This window comes from Entelurus aequoreus, linkage group LG24 (assembly GCF_033978785.1).
Source record: "Entelurus aequoreus isolate RoL-2023_Sb linkage group LG24, RoL_Eaeq_v1.1, whole genome shotgun sequence".
Lineage (NCBI taxonomy): Eukaryota > Metazoa > Chordata > Actinopteri > Syngnathiformes > Syngnathidae > Entelurus > Entelurus aequoreus.
In genome coordinates, this window is record NC_084754.1 from 441,959 (window position 1) to 459,265 (window position 17,307).

Below are 17,307 nucleotides of genomic sequence, written 5' to 3' on the forward strand. Positions count from 1 at the left end.
CACTGCTGACTATAACATCACCTGAGCTTTTTTTAGGAAGATGGAAAGACTCCATGCTGAGGTATTTGCCCAAATGCCCACCCTTTGCATTACAGAAGCCTGAATAGGACACATTTCCACCTCAACATACCTCTTTATTCTTGTGCACAGACTGTACATGGAATTGGTGTAAGACCAAAGGTCAAAAAGGAACAAAAAATATACAACTTTAAAGAGTGATAAATCCCCACAAACCTGTAACTGGAAACAGGTAAACAACACGATACAATTTGAAGACATTTCTGATGTGATGTACTATTCATGTTGTAATAATGTACACTCGAAGCAGAAAATCTCAAAAAAAGCCCCTAATTTCTTGACATAATTTGATTCACGGCTTTAATGGAACTATAGTTATACAATACATAGTAAAATATAAACTATTGTTGTCAATACAGGAATAGACAGTAAGACCAATATCACTATAAAATGGTCCGCATTCAGTGCTCCTTAAAAGCAGAATAAAAAGCGTAACACATAAAAAGTAACAGGGGGTTTATAGAAAATATAAAGTGCAAATAAAAAAGCAGACATTCAGAAACACAAATCCTAAGACCATTTAAATATATGTTTTGGTTCATGCGCATGTGCTCAAAAAAAATAAACGATCAGACCCTTCTACTCGATATCTCCCACTTGTTGACATATTGCTTCTGTGAATTCTGAGCATTTTGAAGATCCTCCGAGGTCTCCGGTTAAAACCTTGAAAACAGAAGCCATTGAACGTCAGACATTAACGTGCAAAACAGCTCAAACCTCAATAAACTATGACAATAACCTTTTTGTCTCGAATGGTGTTAAAGCAGGCAGTTTCGATCCTCCTGGCGTGGTCGTGCAGGCCCATGTGGCGCAGCATCATGACCGCACTGAGCAGCAAGGCGGTGGGGTTGGCCAAGTCCTTTCCTGCTATATCCGGGGCAGTTCCGTGAACCTGACAGAAATACATCCGTGGATCATCATTAGCTAGTTTGAAATTGCTAGAGAAAAAAGATAATGAATCACTTTTTGTAAGTTTCAAAATTGACAGTAGTAGTCAAAATACATACAGACTCAAAAATGGCAACACCATTGGTGCCGATGTTTCCACTGGGGGTCACTCCAAGTCCTCCAATAAGCCCAGCACAAAGATCGCTGAGGGGAAACAAATACATTTCTTTTTGACATACAGTAAGTATATTGTCGTACACTTGTATCACTTCATATAAAAAGTGCTTTGTAATATTTTTTTAAATGCTCCTTTTATAAAAAAAAACGACCTAATGATTATAGGCACAAAAGCAAAGATATAGCCAAGATGTCACGCTGTTGTCTCAAAGCACTAAACCTGGGATGCCCAAAGTGCACATTATTTGAGGTATTCTATAAATACTATTAAAAAAATGAATACAAGTGACTTAAAAACAAACCGGTGTAATGTAACAAGATCAAGTTGAAATGTTGGCGCTAAAAACTAGATTCATTTTTAAAATCAGATTCATTAATAGTAATTAATCACAGTAAATTCATTTGACTGCAAAACAATTTGATTGCCTGTAGTATGTCATAAACTAAATGACTTGAATGCATGTCATTTATTTGCTCAAAACTGGGTAACAGTACCCCTGGGGTGGATTCTGATGTGAAATGTGCCGGAGAGCCCAACAGTCATAGTCTCCGGACTCATTTTTGCATTAACCTGATCTCTGTATGTATAACCTGTGCCGAGTTTAATGTAACCAACCAATAGCAATTAAGGTCAAATAGCATGTGTGAACAAAATAACATGTGCAATTAATCTGTGTTTATTCATGATTTTTGTGATTATTCGCATGAGTTAATTTTGACAGACTTACAGTACTAATAGGGATCGACATACAGGCTGTTTTACATTAATATAATATATTTTTGTACTGGTTTTGGAAAGTGACAAATAAAAAAAATGGCCCCGCATCAAAGTTAAAGTACCAATGATTGTCACACACACACTAAGTGTGGTGAAATTATTCTCTGCATTTGACCCATCACCCTTGATCACCCCCTGGGAGGTGAGGGGAGCAGTGAGCAGCAGCGGTGGCCACGCCCGGGAATCATTTTGGTGATTTAACCCCCAATTCCAACCCTTGATGCTGAGAATCAAGCAGGGAGGTAAAGGCTCCCATTTTTATAGTCTTTGGTATACCTACAACCCATAGACATCATATTTGTAGACAGGCATTGACTGCTGGGGCGCAGGAAATTTGACACCCATCTGGAAAGGGGCATCTACTTGTATTTTAGCAGCAGAAACAATGAGGGAAAACTTGGTGCCAAAGATTTGTGTACTGTATTTAGGCCCACCAGCTAAATTGTTGCCAGCTAGCTGTAAACTAAGATGAACTCAGCTGTCCTAATCACTAATCACAGGTGTATCAAATCAAGCACTTAGGCATGGAGACTGTTTCTACAAACATTTGTGAAACAATGGGCCGCTCTCAGTGATTTCCAGCGTGGAACTATCATAGGATGCCACCTCTGCAACAAATCCAGTCGTGACATTTTCTCGCTCCTAAATATTCCAAAGTCAACTGTCGGCTTTATTCTAAGAAAAGTGAAGAGTTTGGGAACAACAGCAAGTCAGCCACCAAGTGGTAGGCCAGGTAAACTGACAGAGAGGTCAGCATAGTGCAAAGACTTTCTGCACAGTCAGTTGCTACAGAGCTCCAAACTTCATGTGACCTTCCAATTAGCCCACGTACAGTACGCAGAGAGCTTCATGGAATGGGTTTCCATGGCCGAGCAGCTGCATCTAAGCCATACATCAGCAAGTCCAATGCAAAGTGTGGGATGCAGTGACGTAAAGCACGTCGCCACTGGACTCTAGAGCAGTGGAGACGCCTTCTCTGGACTGATGAATCACACTTTTCCATCTGGCAATCTGATGGACCAGTCTGGCTTTGGAGGTTGCCAGGACAACGCTACATTTCGGACTGCATTGTGCCGAGTGTGAAATTTGGTGGAGGAGGAAGTATGGTGTGGGGTTGTTTTTCAGGAGTTGGGCTTGGCCCCTTAGTTCCAGTGAAAGGAACTTTGAATGCTCCAGGATAGCAAAACAATTCCACGCTCCCAACTGTGGGAACAGTTTGGAGCAGACCCCTTCCTCTTCCAACGCGACTGTGCACCAGTGCACAAAGCAAGGCAGAGTCTGCTGTGGATGAACTTGACTGGCCTGCACAGAGTCCTGACCTGAACCCCATAGAACACCTTTGGGATGAATTAGAACGGAGACTGAGAGCCAGGCCTTCTCCACCCACATCAGTGTGTGACCTCACCAATGCGCTTTTGGAAGAATGGTCGAAAATTCCTATAACAGTTAGCGCCATCTTTCGACACTTCTTCCACTCCCATCCTTGCACGCTACACCGCTCCAACAAAGATGACGGGGAGAAGATGCTGTCGAACGTGAGCCACGTAAATAAGAGCGCCCACAAAGATGACGGGGAGAAGATGCTGTCGAAGGTGAGCCACGTAAATAAGAGCGCCCACAAAACGGCGCATCCTGAAGCGACTGTCAGAAAGCAGCTTGAAGATGATGTGTAAAACATCGTCTATGCAACATTTGGACCAAAGAACCACCGTTGAAACCGACTCAGTGGCCTAGTGGTTAGAACAGGGGTCGGCAACCCGCGGCTCCTTGACCACTCTGATGCGGCTCAGCTACATACATGCCACACAGCTTACACTGACGGTAGCCGTATCAAACAACTTTAACATTGTTACGTTACAAATATGCGCCACACTGTGAACCCACACCAAAAAAGAATGAAAAACACATTTCTGGAGAACATCCCACCGTAACACAACATAAACACAACCATTACCCAGAATCCCATGCAGCCCTAACTCTTCCGGTCTACATTATACACCCCCGCTACCACCAAATCCCCCCACACATCAACCCCCCCCCCCCTCTCCGTGTGTTGGTTGAGCGGAAGAGTTAGGGCTGCATGGGATTCTGGGTATTGGTACCGTCAGTGTAAGATGTGTGGCTGCTGAGGTAGTACGCCTTGCTGTCACTTAAGGGAGCAAGCTGAAACTGCAATCTACATGTGGTCGAGCAGGTACACTGTTAGGGCAGACTGTAGAGGGCGCCAAATGCAATGTCATCACGCTCTGATATTCGGGATAGGGATGGGCGATACCACACTTTTAGGATTCGATACCGAAACTTTTTCTTGCATTTTCATTGATGCCGATACCATTAATTTCTTATTGGCAATTTTTGTCAGTCAAAAATATTACTACTATTATTATTTAAGACAAATCACAAGACAAATACAGACCATTTATACCACATGTATTATGGTCAATATATAATACAAGTAAAATTAAACTAAATAACATAAATATGAAAAATAAATTAAATATTATATATAATAATAATTATATATTAGGGCTTTCCAATTAACTGTCAAATCCGAATCGCAAGAAGCTGCAGTTATTTTTTAAAGTTTGTGATATAATTAGCAATTAATGAAATATGAAATAGGCTAATGTTTTCGAAATGTAAGAAATCATGTTACAGATTAAAACCAAAATCACATTCAATCATATATTTCAAGATTTTCTTGGAAAAAAATAAAACTGTAATGCAAAGAATCTCCAAATTGTATCTCTTTCTTATCTTGTTTTAAATACTCAAGCAATTTTCAACTAACAGTAAATTCCCCTGTGTGGAAATTATTTGAATTTAGGATAATCATTTAAACAAAAATATTCAGTAGAAAAATAAAATAAACAATGCCTGACACTGGATATGCCTGCATGGCTGCATCGCTGTCGGCTGGCTGTGCGGGTGTTGCACGTTGACCACGCTCATTGGCTGTCTCCTGTCACGTGACTGGGCCAGCTCTATACTCTGCCAGGTACAGGGCTGTCCCAGCCCTATACTCTGCCAGGTACAGGGCTGTCCCAGCTCTATACTCTGCCAGGTACAGGGCTGTCCCAGCTCTATACTCTGCCAGGTACAGGGCTGTCCCAGCTCTATACTCTGCCAGGTACAGGTGTGTCCCAGCTCTATACTCTGCCAGGTACAGGGCTGTCCCAGCTCTATACTCTGCCAGGTACAGGGCTGTCCCAGCTCTATACTCTGCCAGGTACAGGTGTGTCCCAGCTCTATACTCTGCCAGGTACAGGGCTGTCCCAGCTCTATACTCTGCCAGGTACAGGGGTGTCCCAGCTCTATACTCTGCCAGGTACAGGGCTGTCCCAGCTCTATACTCTGCCAGGTACAGGGGTGTCCCAGCTCTATACTCTGCCAGGTACAGGGCTGTCCCAGCTCTATACTCTGCCAGGTACAGGGCTGTCCCAGCTCTATACTCTGCCAGGTACAGGGCTGTCCCAGCTCTATACTCTGCCAGGTACAGGGGTGTCCCAGCTCTATACTCTGCCAGGTACAGGGCTGTCCCAGCTCTATACTCTGCCAGGTACAGGGGTGTCCCAGCTCTATACTCTGCCAGGTACAGGGGTGTCCCAGCTCTATACTCTGCCAGGTACAGGGCTGTCCCAGCTCTATACTCTGCCAGGTACAGGGCTGTCCCAGCTCTATACTCTGCCAGGTACAGGGCTGTCCCAGCTCTATACTCTGCCAGGTACAGGGGTGTCCCAGCTCTATACTCTGCCAGGTACAGGGCTGTCCCAGCTCTATACTCTGCCAGGTACAGGGCTGTCCCAGCTCTATACTCTGCCAGGTACAGGGCTGTCCCAGCTCTATACTCTGCCAGGTACAGGTGTGTCCCAGCTCTATACTCTGCCAGGTACAGGGCTGTCCCAGCTCTATACTCTGCCAGGTACAGGGCTGTCCCAGCTCTATACTCTGCCAGGTACAGGGGTGTCCCAGCTCTATACTCTGCCAGGTACAGGTGTGTCCCAGCTCTATACTCTGCCAGGTACAGGGCTGTCCCAGCTCTATACTCTGCCAGGTACAGGGGTGTCCCAGCTCTATACTCTGCCAGGTACAGGGCTGTCCCAGCTCTATACTCTGCCAGGTACAGGGGTGTCCCAGCTCTATACTCTGCCAGGTACAGGGCTGTCCCAGCTCTATACTCTGCCAGGTACAGGGCTGTCCCAGCTCTATACTCTGCCAGGTACAGGGCTGTCCCAGCTCTATACTCTGCCAGGTACAGGGGTGTCCCAGCTCTATACTCTGCCAGGTACAGGGCTGTCCCAGCTCTATACTCTGCCAGGTACAGGGGTGTCCCAGCTCTATACTCTGCCAGGTACAGGGGTGTCCCAGCTCTATACTCTGCCAGGTACAGGGCTGTCCCAGCTCTATACTCTGCCAGGTACAGGGCTGTCCCAGCTCTATACTCTGCCAGGTACAGGGCTGTCCCAGCTCTATACTCTGCCAGGTACAGGGGTGTCCCAGCTCTATACTCTGCCAGGTACAGGGCTGTCCCAGCTCTATACTCTGCCAGGTACAGGGCTGTCCCAGCTCTATACTCTGCCAGGTACAGGGCTGTCCCAGCTCTATACTCTGCCAGGTACAGGTGTGTCCCAGCTCTATACTCTGCCAGGTACAGGGCTGTCCCAGCTCTATACTCTGCCAGGTACAGGGCTGTCCCAGCTCTATACTCTGCCAGGTACAGGGGTGTCCCAGCTCTATACTCTGCCAGGTACAGGTGTGTCCCAGCTCTATACTCTGCCAGGTACAGGGCTGTCCCAGCTCTATACTCTGCCAGGTACAGGGGTGTCCCAGCTCTATACTCTGCCAGGTACAGGTGTGTCCCAGCTCTATACTCTGCCAGGTACAGGGCTGTCCCAGCTCTATACTCTGCCAGGTACAGGTGTGTCCCAGCTCTATACTCTGCCAGGTACAGGTGTGTCCCAGCACTATACTCTGCCAGGTACAGGTGTGTCCCAGCACTATACTCTGCCAGGTACAGGTGTGTCCCAGCACTATACTCTGCCAGGTACAGGTGTGTCCCAGCTCTATACTCTGCCAGGTACAGGGCTGTCCCAGCTCTATACTCTGCCAGGTACAGGTGTGTCCCAGCACATAGGAAGTTAAGTAAGTCATCAAAAACATCTGAAAGTGATGCTTGCACCCCCCACACGCCCTTTTTTGGTTTATATCCATACTTTTTTCAGAAAAGTGATGCCAAATGAGTAGCGTGTGAGTATCGATATATCGATACCACAGGATCGATACGCACATCCCTAATTCGGGAGTCTCCCGGAAATAATGAGAGGGTTGGCAAGTATGACGCTTTCAAGCGCCATTCATTCAAAACTCGCGGGCTGCACTAACATCAAATTTACACATTAAAGTGCGTGTGTCGGAGACCCCTGGTTAACATAGCACAAAGCATCCTGGTTAACATAGCACAAAGCATCCTGGTTAACATAGCACAAAGCATCCTGGTTAACATAGCACAAAGCATCCTGGTTAACATAACACAAAGCATCCTGGTTAACATAGCACAAAGCATCCTGGTTAACATAGCACAAAGTAATTGAAGCTTTGTATGCGGTGTTTTTCATTTTAAATTTTAAATTTTTTTTTGTGGCTCCCATTACTTTCTTTAATTTGTGAAACTTGCCAAAATGGCTCTTTGAGTGGTAAAGGTTGCCGACCCCTGGGTTAGAGTGTCCGCCCTGAGATGGGTAGGTTGTGAGTTCAAACCCCGGCCGAGTCATACCAAAGACAATAAAAATGGGAGCCATTACCTCCCTGCTTGGCACTCAGCATCAAGGCTTGGAATTGGGGGTTAAATCACCAAAAATGATTCCCGGGCGCGGCCACTGCTGCTGCTCACTGCTCCCCTCACCTCCCAGGGGGTGATCAAGGGTGATGGGTCAAATGCAGAGAATAATTTCGCCACACCTAGTGTGTGTGTGTGACAATCATTGGTACTTTTTTAACTTTAACATTACATGTTATGTAGACCACAAGGAAGTGTTTTAAGTTTAGAAAGAAATCATAATAATATGACTCCTTTTAATGCGCCTTATGTATGGAAAACAAACCTGAATAGACCCGCTCATTGGCAGTGCGCCTTATAATCTGGTGGTACTTTACAATTCTCATTGATGACACATCTGCAACTGGTGCTTCTTCTTAGGTCTCATGTACACGCACAACTACATTTGACAATTATGCAAACATAATGCCTTTAGGTTCACTCACCTCAGGATGTCTCCGTACAAATTAGGCATCACCAGAACATCAAACTGTGAAGGGTCCTGCACCATCTGTTAAAAGCATCAACACAATGGCACTGTCTGTTTTCAACAAATGACAACAACACAACTACTAACTTACATTGAGGCACACGGTATCCAAGTACATTAAATGTACATTAAATGACAACAACACAACTACTAACTTACATTGAGGCACACCGTATCCAAGTACATTAAATGTACATTAAATGACAACAACACAACTACTGACTTACATTGAGGCACACGGTATCCAAGTACATTAAATGTACATTAAATGACAACAACACAACTACTAACTTACATTGAGGCACACGGTATCCAAGTACATTAAATGTACATTAAATGACAACAACACAACTACTAACTTACATTGAGGCACACGGTATCCAAGTACATTAAATGTACATTAAATGACAACAACACAACTACTAACTTACATTGAGGCACACGGTATCCAAGTACATTAAATGACAACAACACAACTACTGACTTACATTGAGGCACACGGTATCCAAGTACATTAAATGACAACAACACAACTACTAACTTACATTGAGGCACACGGTATCCAAGTACATTAAATGACAACAACACAACTACTAACTTACATTGAGGCACACGGTATCCAAGTACATTAAATGTACATTAAATGACAACAACACAACTACTAACTTACATTGAGGCACACGGTATCCAAGTACATTAAATGACAACAACACAACTACTAACTTACATTGAGGCACACGGTATCCAAGTACATTAAATGACAACAACACAACTACTGACTTACATTGAGGCACACGGTATCCAAGTACATTAAATGACAACAACACAACTACTGACTTACATTGAGGCACACGGTATCCAAGTACATTAAATGACAACAACACAACTACTAACTTACATTGAGGCACACGGTATCCAAGTACATTAAATGACAACAACACAACTACTGACTTACATTGAGGCACACGGTATCCAAGTACATTAAATGACAACAACACAACTACTGACTTACATTGAGGCACACGGTATCCAAGTACATTAAATGACAACAACACAACTACTGACTTACATTGAGGCACACGGTATCCAAGTACATTAAATGACAACAACACAACTACTAACTTACATTGAGGCACACGGTATCCAAGTACATTAAATGACAACAACACAACTACTGACTTACATTGAGGCACACGGTATCCAAGTACATTAAATGACAACAACACAACTACTAACTTACATTGAGGCACACGGTATCCAAGTACATTAAATGACAACAACACAACTACTGACTTACATTGAGGCACACGGTATCCAAGTACATTAAATGACAACAACACAACTACTGACTTACATTGAGGCACACGGTATCCAAGTACATTAAATGACAACAACACAACTACTGACTTACATTGAGGCACACGGTATCCAAGTACATTAAATGACAACAACACAACTACTAACTTACATTGAGGCAAACGGTATCCAAGTACATTAAATGACAACAACACAACTACTAACTTACATTGAGGCACACGGTATCCAAGTACATTAAATGACAACAACACAACTACTAACTTACATTGAGGCACACGGTATCCAAGTACATTAAATGTACATTAAATGACAACAACACAACTACTGACTTACATTGAGGCACACGGTATCCAAGTACATTAAATGTACATTAAATGACAACAACACAACTACTAACTTACATTGAGGCACACGGTATCCAAGTACATTAAATGACAACAACACAACTACTAACTTACATTGAGGCAAACGGTATCCAAGTACATCTCGGTGAATTTAATATCTTTGTGCTTTTCGGCAGCCTCTCTGCACGTTCGAAGGAAGAGCCCATCTGACATGCGCCTGATGGAAGACCCCCAGTAGATGAGCACAAATAACTGAGAGATCTTTGTACCATGAGTGACACTTACATAATGTTGGCCTTATGGACAGCCGTGACACTGGCCCTCTTGTTGTTTCTGGCATATTCAAAGGCATACTCTGCAATGCGTTGGCTTGCTCGCTCCGTAATGAGCTTAATGCTCTGCACCACACCCTCAACAATCTGAAAACAAACAAGCATTAAGTCAATTAGGTCAAACATTTTGAGTTCGAGGTTTAAAAAGGCAAAGGGCATAAAAGTGTTTACCACATGTTCAATCCCACTGTACTCTCCCTCTGTGTTCTCCCTGATGGTGACTAAGTTGACGTCCGCGTAGGGCGTCTTGTAGCCCTCCATAGAAACACAAGGGCGCACATTGGCGTAGAGGTCAAAGGTTTTCCTCAGCAGGAGGTTCATGGAGGGATGACCTGCAGCGATTGGCGTCTTCAAAGGACCTGCGGATGAAGTGCTCATTCTGCTTTATCATTTATTTATATATAAAAAACTACTTCATTTCAGCTAAATACATCTAAAAGCAATTTCCATACATTATTTTATGTGTTATGTGTGGGGGCCACATTTGTCATCTTCTTTGGTAGATCATGTGGAGAGCCAGCAGCCTCCAAAGCAGGGGTTCTTAAACTTTTTGACCTCGGAACCCAACGTTTCCACTACAGAGGGGCCCAGGGCCCACTCAAATATTAACACTAAATAAGTCATCTCAGGCCACGTCCACAGGAACACGGAAAGTTTCAAAAACACATATCCAGGGTTAAAACAATCTCCATCCACACAAAGGTCATTTCAAAACTGTCTATGTTTACACAACAATGCTCACACTAGCTGTTGCGCACATTTTGTCCAATCAACAGCCTGGAAAAGCAGCCACAGCTGACTTGGTGGCATTACACCTCTGTTACTGTAATGTTTATTTTCATATACTAGATGAACAATCACATGTACATTATCTTTCAAACCACACTGCACTTGGAACATAGGATTATTTGTTTAAAGCATGCATACATGTCCGTGCTGCTGAAACCCGACACTAGCATGTTTTACTAGAATTTTGGCATTACATATACCAGGGGTCGGCAACCTTTACCACTCAAACAGCCATTTTGGCAAGTTTCACAAATTAAAGAAAGTAATGGGAGCCACAAAAAAAAAATTAAAATTTAAAATGAAAAACACCGCATACAAAGCTTAAATGCTTTGTGCTATGTTAACCAGGGGTCTCCGACACACGCACCGGCACGCACTTTAATGTGGAAATTTGATGTTAGTGCAGCCCGCAAGTTTTGAATGATTAGCGCTTGATAGCGTCATACTTGCCAACCCTCTCATTTTTCCCGGGAATCAGAGCGTGATGACACTGCATTTGGCGCCCTCTACAGTCTGCCCTAACAGTGTACCTGCTCAACCATATGTAGATTGCAGTTTCAGCTTGCTCCCTTAAGTGACAGCAAGGCGTACTACCTCAGCAGCCACACATCTTACACTGACGGTACCAATACCCAGAATCCCATGCAGCACTAACTCTTCCGCTCAACCAACGCACGGAGACGGGGGGGGGGTTGATGTGTGGGGGGATTTGGTGGTAGCGGGGGTGTATAATGTAGACCGGAAGAGTTAGGGCTGCATGGGATTCTGGGTAATGGTTGTGTTGTGTTTATGTTGTGTTACGGTGGGATGTTCTCCAGAAATGTGTTTTTCATTCTTTTTTGGTGTGGGTTCACAGTGTGGCGCATATTTGTAACGTAACAATGTTAAAGTTGTTTGATACGGCTACCGTCAGTGTAAACTGTGTGGCTGATGAGTAAGTATGCTTTGCTGTCTCCTGTGTGTGCAAGTAATAACAACATGCAACATGTGGCTGGACTGGCACGCTGTATGTAAATGCTATAGAGGACAATTACTGCAGTGCAATTAGGGCACGCCCTTTATTTAGTAATTAGAGTGTAAATAGGATTCTTTTTTCACTGGGAGTAATCTATGAGAGACACTGAGATCCATAAATTACAGGTGTGAATGAATGATGGGTGCAGAAAAACATGTAAAGCGACTTATAAATCCCAGGTATTATTATTATTATTATTATTATAAATCTCCTGGGAAAATCGGGGGGGTCGGCATGTATGTAGCTGAGCCGCATCAGAGTGGTCAAGGAGCCGCATGCGGCTCCGGAGCCGCGGGTTGCCGACCCCTGACATATACCAAAATCAAGTACCTACTGTACTGTGTACTTGTTGAAATACCAAAATCAAGTACCTACTGTACTGTTTACTTGTTGAAATACCCTTTACAAGACTAAAATCTACCCAAACGACCACTTTTCTGCTGCCTAAAATTCATTTCAAGTACCGTATTTCCCGGACCATAGGGCGCACCGGATTAGATCGAGAAAAAGAAGAAGCTTATCGACTATGGCGGACGCACGCAATTTTTCAGGATTTATGCAGATCCCAAATACAGATCAGCAGGTACCAGAAGGTAATAAAAGTTTCACATAATATGTCTTACCTTATTTACACACCATAATAATTTAATGCGCTGACAATCCATCAAGCGGTGCGGCTTCATTGCTTACCAAAGTTGTGACAGATTTTTGAGCGCCGTGTGTAATGTTCTATATTTTCAATGGAACATATAAAATGTTGGGTGTTGTTTACTTGAGTCATATTGCAGTCTACACGTATCTCTTATGTTTGACTGCCATCTACCGGTCACACTTATCATTACACTATGTACAAAAAAAAAATTGCTTCGAGGTCGGTAAGCGAAACCAGAATTATTCCATACATTAGGTGCACCGGGTTATAAGGCGCACTGTCCAGTTTTGAGGGGAAAAAAGGATTTTAAGTGCGCCTTATAGTCCGGAAAATACGGTAATAATTTGATAGTGACACATCTCATCTCTGCATATTTTACTAGAATACCCTTTACCGTTTATGACAACCTTTTTCCAAAACATAATATATAATGCGAGATACAACATGATAATTCATACATTTATCTTTTTTTTTCAAAAGTTACAAAAAAGTGGGACCCCAATAATGTACTGTGGGGCCCCATTTTTATGACTTGACGGGGTCCCTGGGACCCCATTTAGAACATTCCTAGCGCCAACACTGCGGCCCACATGAGATGGTACGAAATGTAGTGAAATGGCATGAAATGTAGAGAATATCTGCTTTGAAGTGAGAGGTGCCAGATGACTACAGGTGCAGCAGTTACGTCACAGAATCTGAGGTGAAATGTAGAGAATATTTGCTTTGAAGTGAGAGGTGCCAGATGACTACAGGTGCAGCAGTTACGTCACAGAATCTGAGGTGACATGTAGAGAATATTTGCTATGAAGTGAGAGGTGCCAGATGACTACAGGTGCAGCAGTTACGTCACAGAATCTGAGGTGAGCAAACTCCACAAAACATGCTCAACAAAAAAGTATTTCATGAAATGGGGGAGGCAACAACCATGTTTGATCATCTCTTAGAGGAGGCACGCTGTGGTCCAAAGTCATGTCATTACAAATAATGTTATGGTACCTTTTAGGCCCATTTTGTTTCTGTCCATTGATTCTTTGGCATCTGAAGGAATCACCCACTTCCCTCCAGGTCCTTTGATGGCTGTAATGTTTCTTTCCTCCCACTGAATAGGTACCTGTAATCAAGCATTGTAACAACTGTAAGTTAAGTTAAAAGCTTTTTCTGCTTCTACAAAAGCCAAAAGCAGTGAAGTTGTCACGTTGTGTAAATGGTAAATAAAAACAGAATACAACAAATCCTTTTCAACTTATATTCAATTGAATAGACTGCAAAGACAAGATATTTAACATTCAAACTGGAAACATCGTTATTTTTTGCTAATATTAGCTCATTTGGAATTTTATGACTGCAACATGTTTCAACAAAGCTGGCACAAGTGGCAAAAAAGAGTGAGAAAGTTGAGGATTGCTCATCAAACACTCATTTGGAACATCCCACAGGTGAACAGGGTCATTGGGAACAGGTGGGTGCCATGATTGGGTATAAAAGCAGCTTCCATGAAATGCTCAGTCATTCACAAACAAGGATGGGGCGAGGGTCACCACTTTGTCAACAAATGCCTGAGCAAATTGTTTAAAATCAACATTTCTCAACGAGCTATTGCAAGGAATTTAGGGATTTCACCATCTACGATTGGTAATGTCATCAAAAGGTTCAGAGAATCTGGAGAAATCACTGCACGTAATCAGCAAGGCTGAAAACCAACATTGAATGCCCGTGACCTTCGATTCTTCAGGCGGTACTGCATCAAAAAGCGACATCAGTGTGTAAAGGATATCACCACATGGGCTAAGGAACACTTCAGAAAACCACTGTCAGTAACTACAGTTCGTCACTACATCTGTAAGTGCAACTTAAAACTCTACTATGCAAAGCCAAAGCCATTTATCAACAACACCCAGAAACGCCGCCGGCTTCGCTGGGCCTGAGCTCTTCTAAGATGGGCTGATGCAAAGTGGAAAAGTGTTCTGTGGTCTGACGAGTTCACATTTCAAATTGTTTTTGGAAACTGTGCAAGTCGTGTCCTCCGGACCAAAGAGGAAAAGAACCATCCAGATTGTTCTAGGCGCAAAGTGGAAAAACCAGCATGTGTGATGGTATGGGGGTGTATTAGTGCCCAATGCATGGGTAACTTACACATCTGTGAAGGCACCATTAATGCTGAAAGGTACATACAGCTTTTGGAGCAACATATGTTGCCATCCAAGCAACGTTATCATGGACGCCCCTGCTTATTTCAGTAAGACAATGCCAAGCCACGTGTTACAACAGCGTGGCTTCGTAGTAAAAGAGTGCAGGTACTAGACTGGCCTGCCTATAGTCCAGACCTGTCTCCCATTGAAAATGTGTGGCACCTAAAATAGCACAAGGGAGACCCCCGGACTGTTGAACAACTTAAGCTGTACATCAAGCAAGAATGGGAAAGAATTCCACCTGAAAAGCTTAAAAAATGTGTCTCCTCAGTTCCCAAACCTTTACTGAGTGTTGTTAAAAGGAAAGGCCATGTAACACAGTGGTAAAAATGCCCCTGTGACAACTTTTTTACAATGTTTTGCTGCCATTAAATTCTAAGTTCATTATTATTTGCACAAAAAAAAATTGTTTCTCAGTTCGAACTTTAAATATCTTGTTTTTACAGTTTGTTCAATTGAATATGAGTTGAAAACTATTTGCAAATCATTTCATTCTGTTTTAATTGACCATTTACACAATGTGCCAACTTCACTGCTTTTGGGTTTTGTACAATACAAACCTTTGCTGCTTCAAATATCTTCATGACAGCGGTGGAGATCTCTGGTCCAATTCCGTCACCGGGTATTAAAGTAACAGTTTGCATCTGTACAACAAAGCAAAATGTATTCCGATCATTATAAAAATAACAATGGTCTCACATGGAAGAAACATACCCCACTGGAGAACATTCTGGTGTCCTTCTTTAAGGCGGCTGCCACCCGCGGCACCTGTCAAGCAGATTAAAAACAACAACATTCTAATCCACGGTCTGATTTGAGAAGTATGAAAATAGACGTACATTCGAATGTGTTGTTTATATTTAAAACAAAGGGAAAAAAATATTTTTCTCATTGAAGGTGTCATTTGAAATAAAACATGAGCGACACGCCCACAGTACTATGTACTGTGGTTGACATGACTAATGGGAAACTAATAGTATTACCTTTCCTCCAAACATCAAGAGTAATGCACTACTTTAAAACATAACTAGGCTCAACTTACTTCCTTTGCCTTGAATTTATCCTGGCCATTGATCGATAAACGCCACTTTCTTAGTAGATTAACAATCTGTAGGTGAGGAACATTTAAGACAGTTGTAGCCTGATAGGGAAGTAGTCCATTTGAACAATTATCCGTCACACTAAACTATGACTATTTAGCTTTATTTAAATAAATAAACAATCACAAATAACACTGTTGCAATCGTTTAAAATGTAAACAAGATTCAGGTTGCCATAGTAACCCGCTGCACCGCAAGGGCGTGCCTAGCACAAAAAAAATGGCTAGCTAAAGTTACTGTAGCTTTCTCAAGGAATTTGAGTGTGACAACAAACTATTTCACTTCGATGTGACATTTAAACGTAGGGTTTGTTCATATGATACAATTAAAAAAGGGTAAGGTATTTCCCTGAACTTACCGCTGACCTCAACGCATTCCCAGCCATTCTTAGCTAGCCACCAAGGTCGATGTAGCCACTAGCCACCTGGCACCGCAGTAGCTGTAAATCGTCAAGTCAACCGAAAAAACAAGCAGATATCCGTTCTGATTTAGTTTTCAAAATAAAATGCTATAATTAATTCTTGAGTTAAATTGCAACATTCCGTTATTTTGTTAATTTGATCATCTATATTCATGTTATAAAACTATTATTTATATTTTACAACCGGCATATTCATTTAAACGGTGGCTTTGGTCCACGAGAGTGAAAGTACCTATATTTTGAAACCGTCCTACGTCCGGTGTACTTCGGCACCAATCAGGAAGTGATTTCTGGTACATATACACAACTTTAACCATAGATATGTACTAAGGGTATGCAGCATAGAGCGCTACTGCCTACTGGCGCTGACGGGACGCGGGGCCGCCATCTTGGAGTGGTGATTCGCTCCACTCAGTGCAATTCATTTGGCAGGAGCAATGAATTGTCAGCGCATTTAATCAATTTTACCTCACTGAATACCACTGATTTTCACGCGCTTTTTGGTCATACGTGTAGCTATGATAAAGGCCACATGTTTTATTATTCATAGTTTTCTTAACAGTAATAGAATATTCTTATATGCTTAAGTGACCAGATGTCCGAGATCAAAACTGGGAATATAATCCCAGAGAAGGGGAAAAAACGGTCGGCTATTTTTAAATTCAAGAAACAATATGATTAGGTTATATATACATGTGTATATCCTACATAAACAATGTATGAATACATTAGATATCTATATATCTTAGGAACCTATAGACTATATCTCTGTTGCTGCAGCAGCAGAGAGTTTATTCTGTTTTGACACTTTGTATTGATATGTTGTATTACATTCTTCCCTTAAATGATCATGTTTACAGTGATTGTTTTATATGCATTTTTGATGTATGTCGCTTTGGATAAAAGCATCTGCCTAATACTT

The 17,307-nt window shown here is 42.5% G+C and overlaps 1 protein-coding gene across 3 annotated transcripts; it reads right to left on the bottom strand.

Annotated features, from left to right (window-relative positions):
* Positions 1–113: 113 nt before the first annotated feature.
* LOC133641854 (isocitrate dehydrogenase [NAD] subunit alpha, mitochondrial) lies at positions 114–16,664 on the bottom strand. 3 transcript variants are annotated; one of them, XM_062035930.1, is made up of 12 exons: positions 16,618–16,664; positions 16,323–16,403; positions 15,579–15,632; positions 15,425–15,508; positions 13,672–13,786; positions 10,391–10,578; positions 10,173–10,306; positions 10,002–10,104; positions 8,183–8,247; positions 1,086–1,170; positions 818–970; positions 114–741 (listed from the first exon to the last, which is right to left on the bottom strand). In XM_062035930.1, the coding sequence occupies exons 2-12, from the start codon at positions 16,347–16,349 to the stop codon at positions 658–660; spliced, it is 1,092 nt and encodes a 363-aa protein (XP_061891914.1). In that variant the 5' UTR covers positions 16,350–16,403; positions 16,618–16,664; the 3' UTR covers positions 114–657. The 3 variants fall into 3 exon arrangements, with proteins under 3 accessions (XP_061891914.1, XP_061891912.1, XP_061891913.1); XM_062035928.1 differs by lacking the exon at positions 16,618–16,664 and adding an exon at positions 15,907–15,972 and having other exon boundaries at positions 16,323–16,408; XM_062035929.1 differs by lacking the exon at positions 16,618–16,664 and having other exon boundaries at positions 16,323–16,523.
* Between the last annotated feature and the right edge of the window lie 643 nt (positions 16,665–17,307).

Bases quoted from the DNA above. Each gene is read 5' to 3' on its own strand.
- LOC133641854 (XM_062035928.1), bottom strand. From the start codon at position 16,349: ATGGCTGGGAATGCGTTGAGGTCAGCG. The intron at 15,633-15,906 runs GTAAGTTGAGCC...TCTGCTTGACAG, and splicing joins ATAAATTCAAGGCAAAGGAA to GTGCCGCGGGTGGCAGCCGC. The intron at 15,509-15,578 runs GTATGTTTCTTC...TTTGTTGTACAG, and splicing joins CCAGAATGTTCTCCAGTGGG to ATGCAAACTGTTACTTTAAT.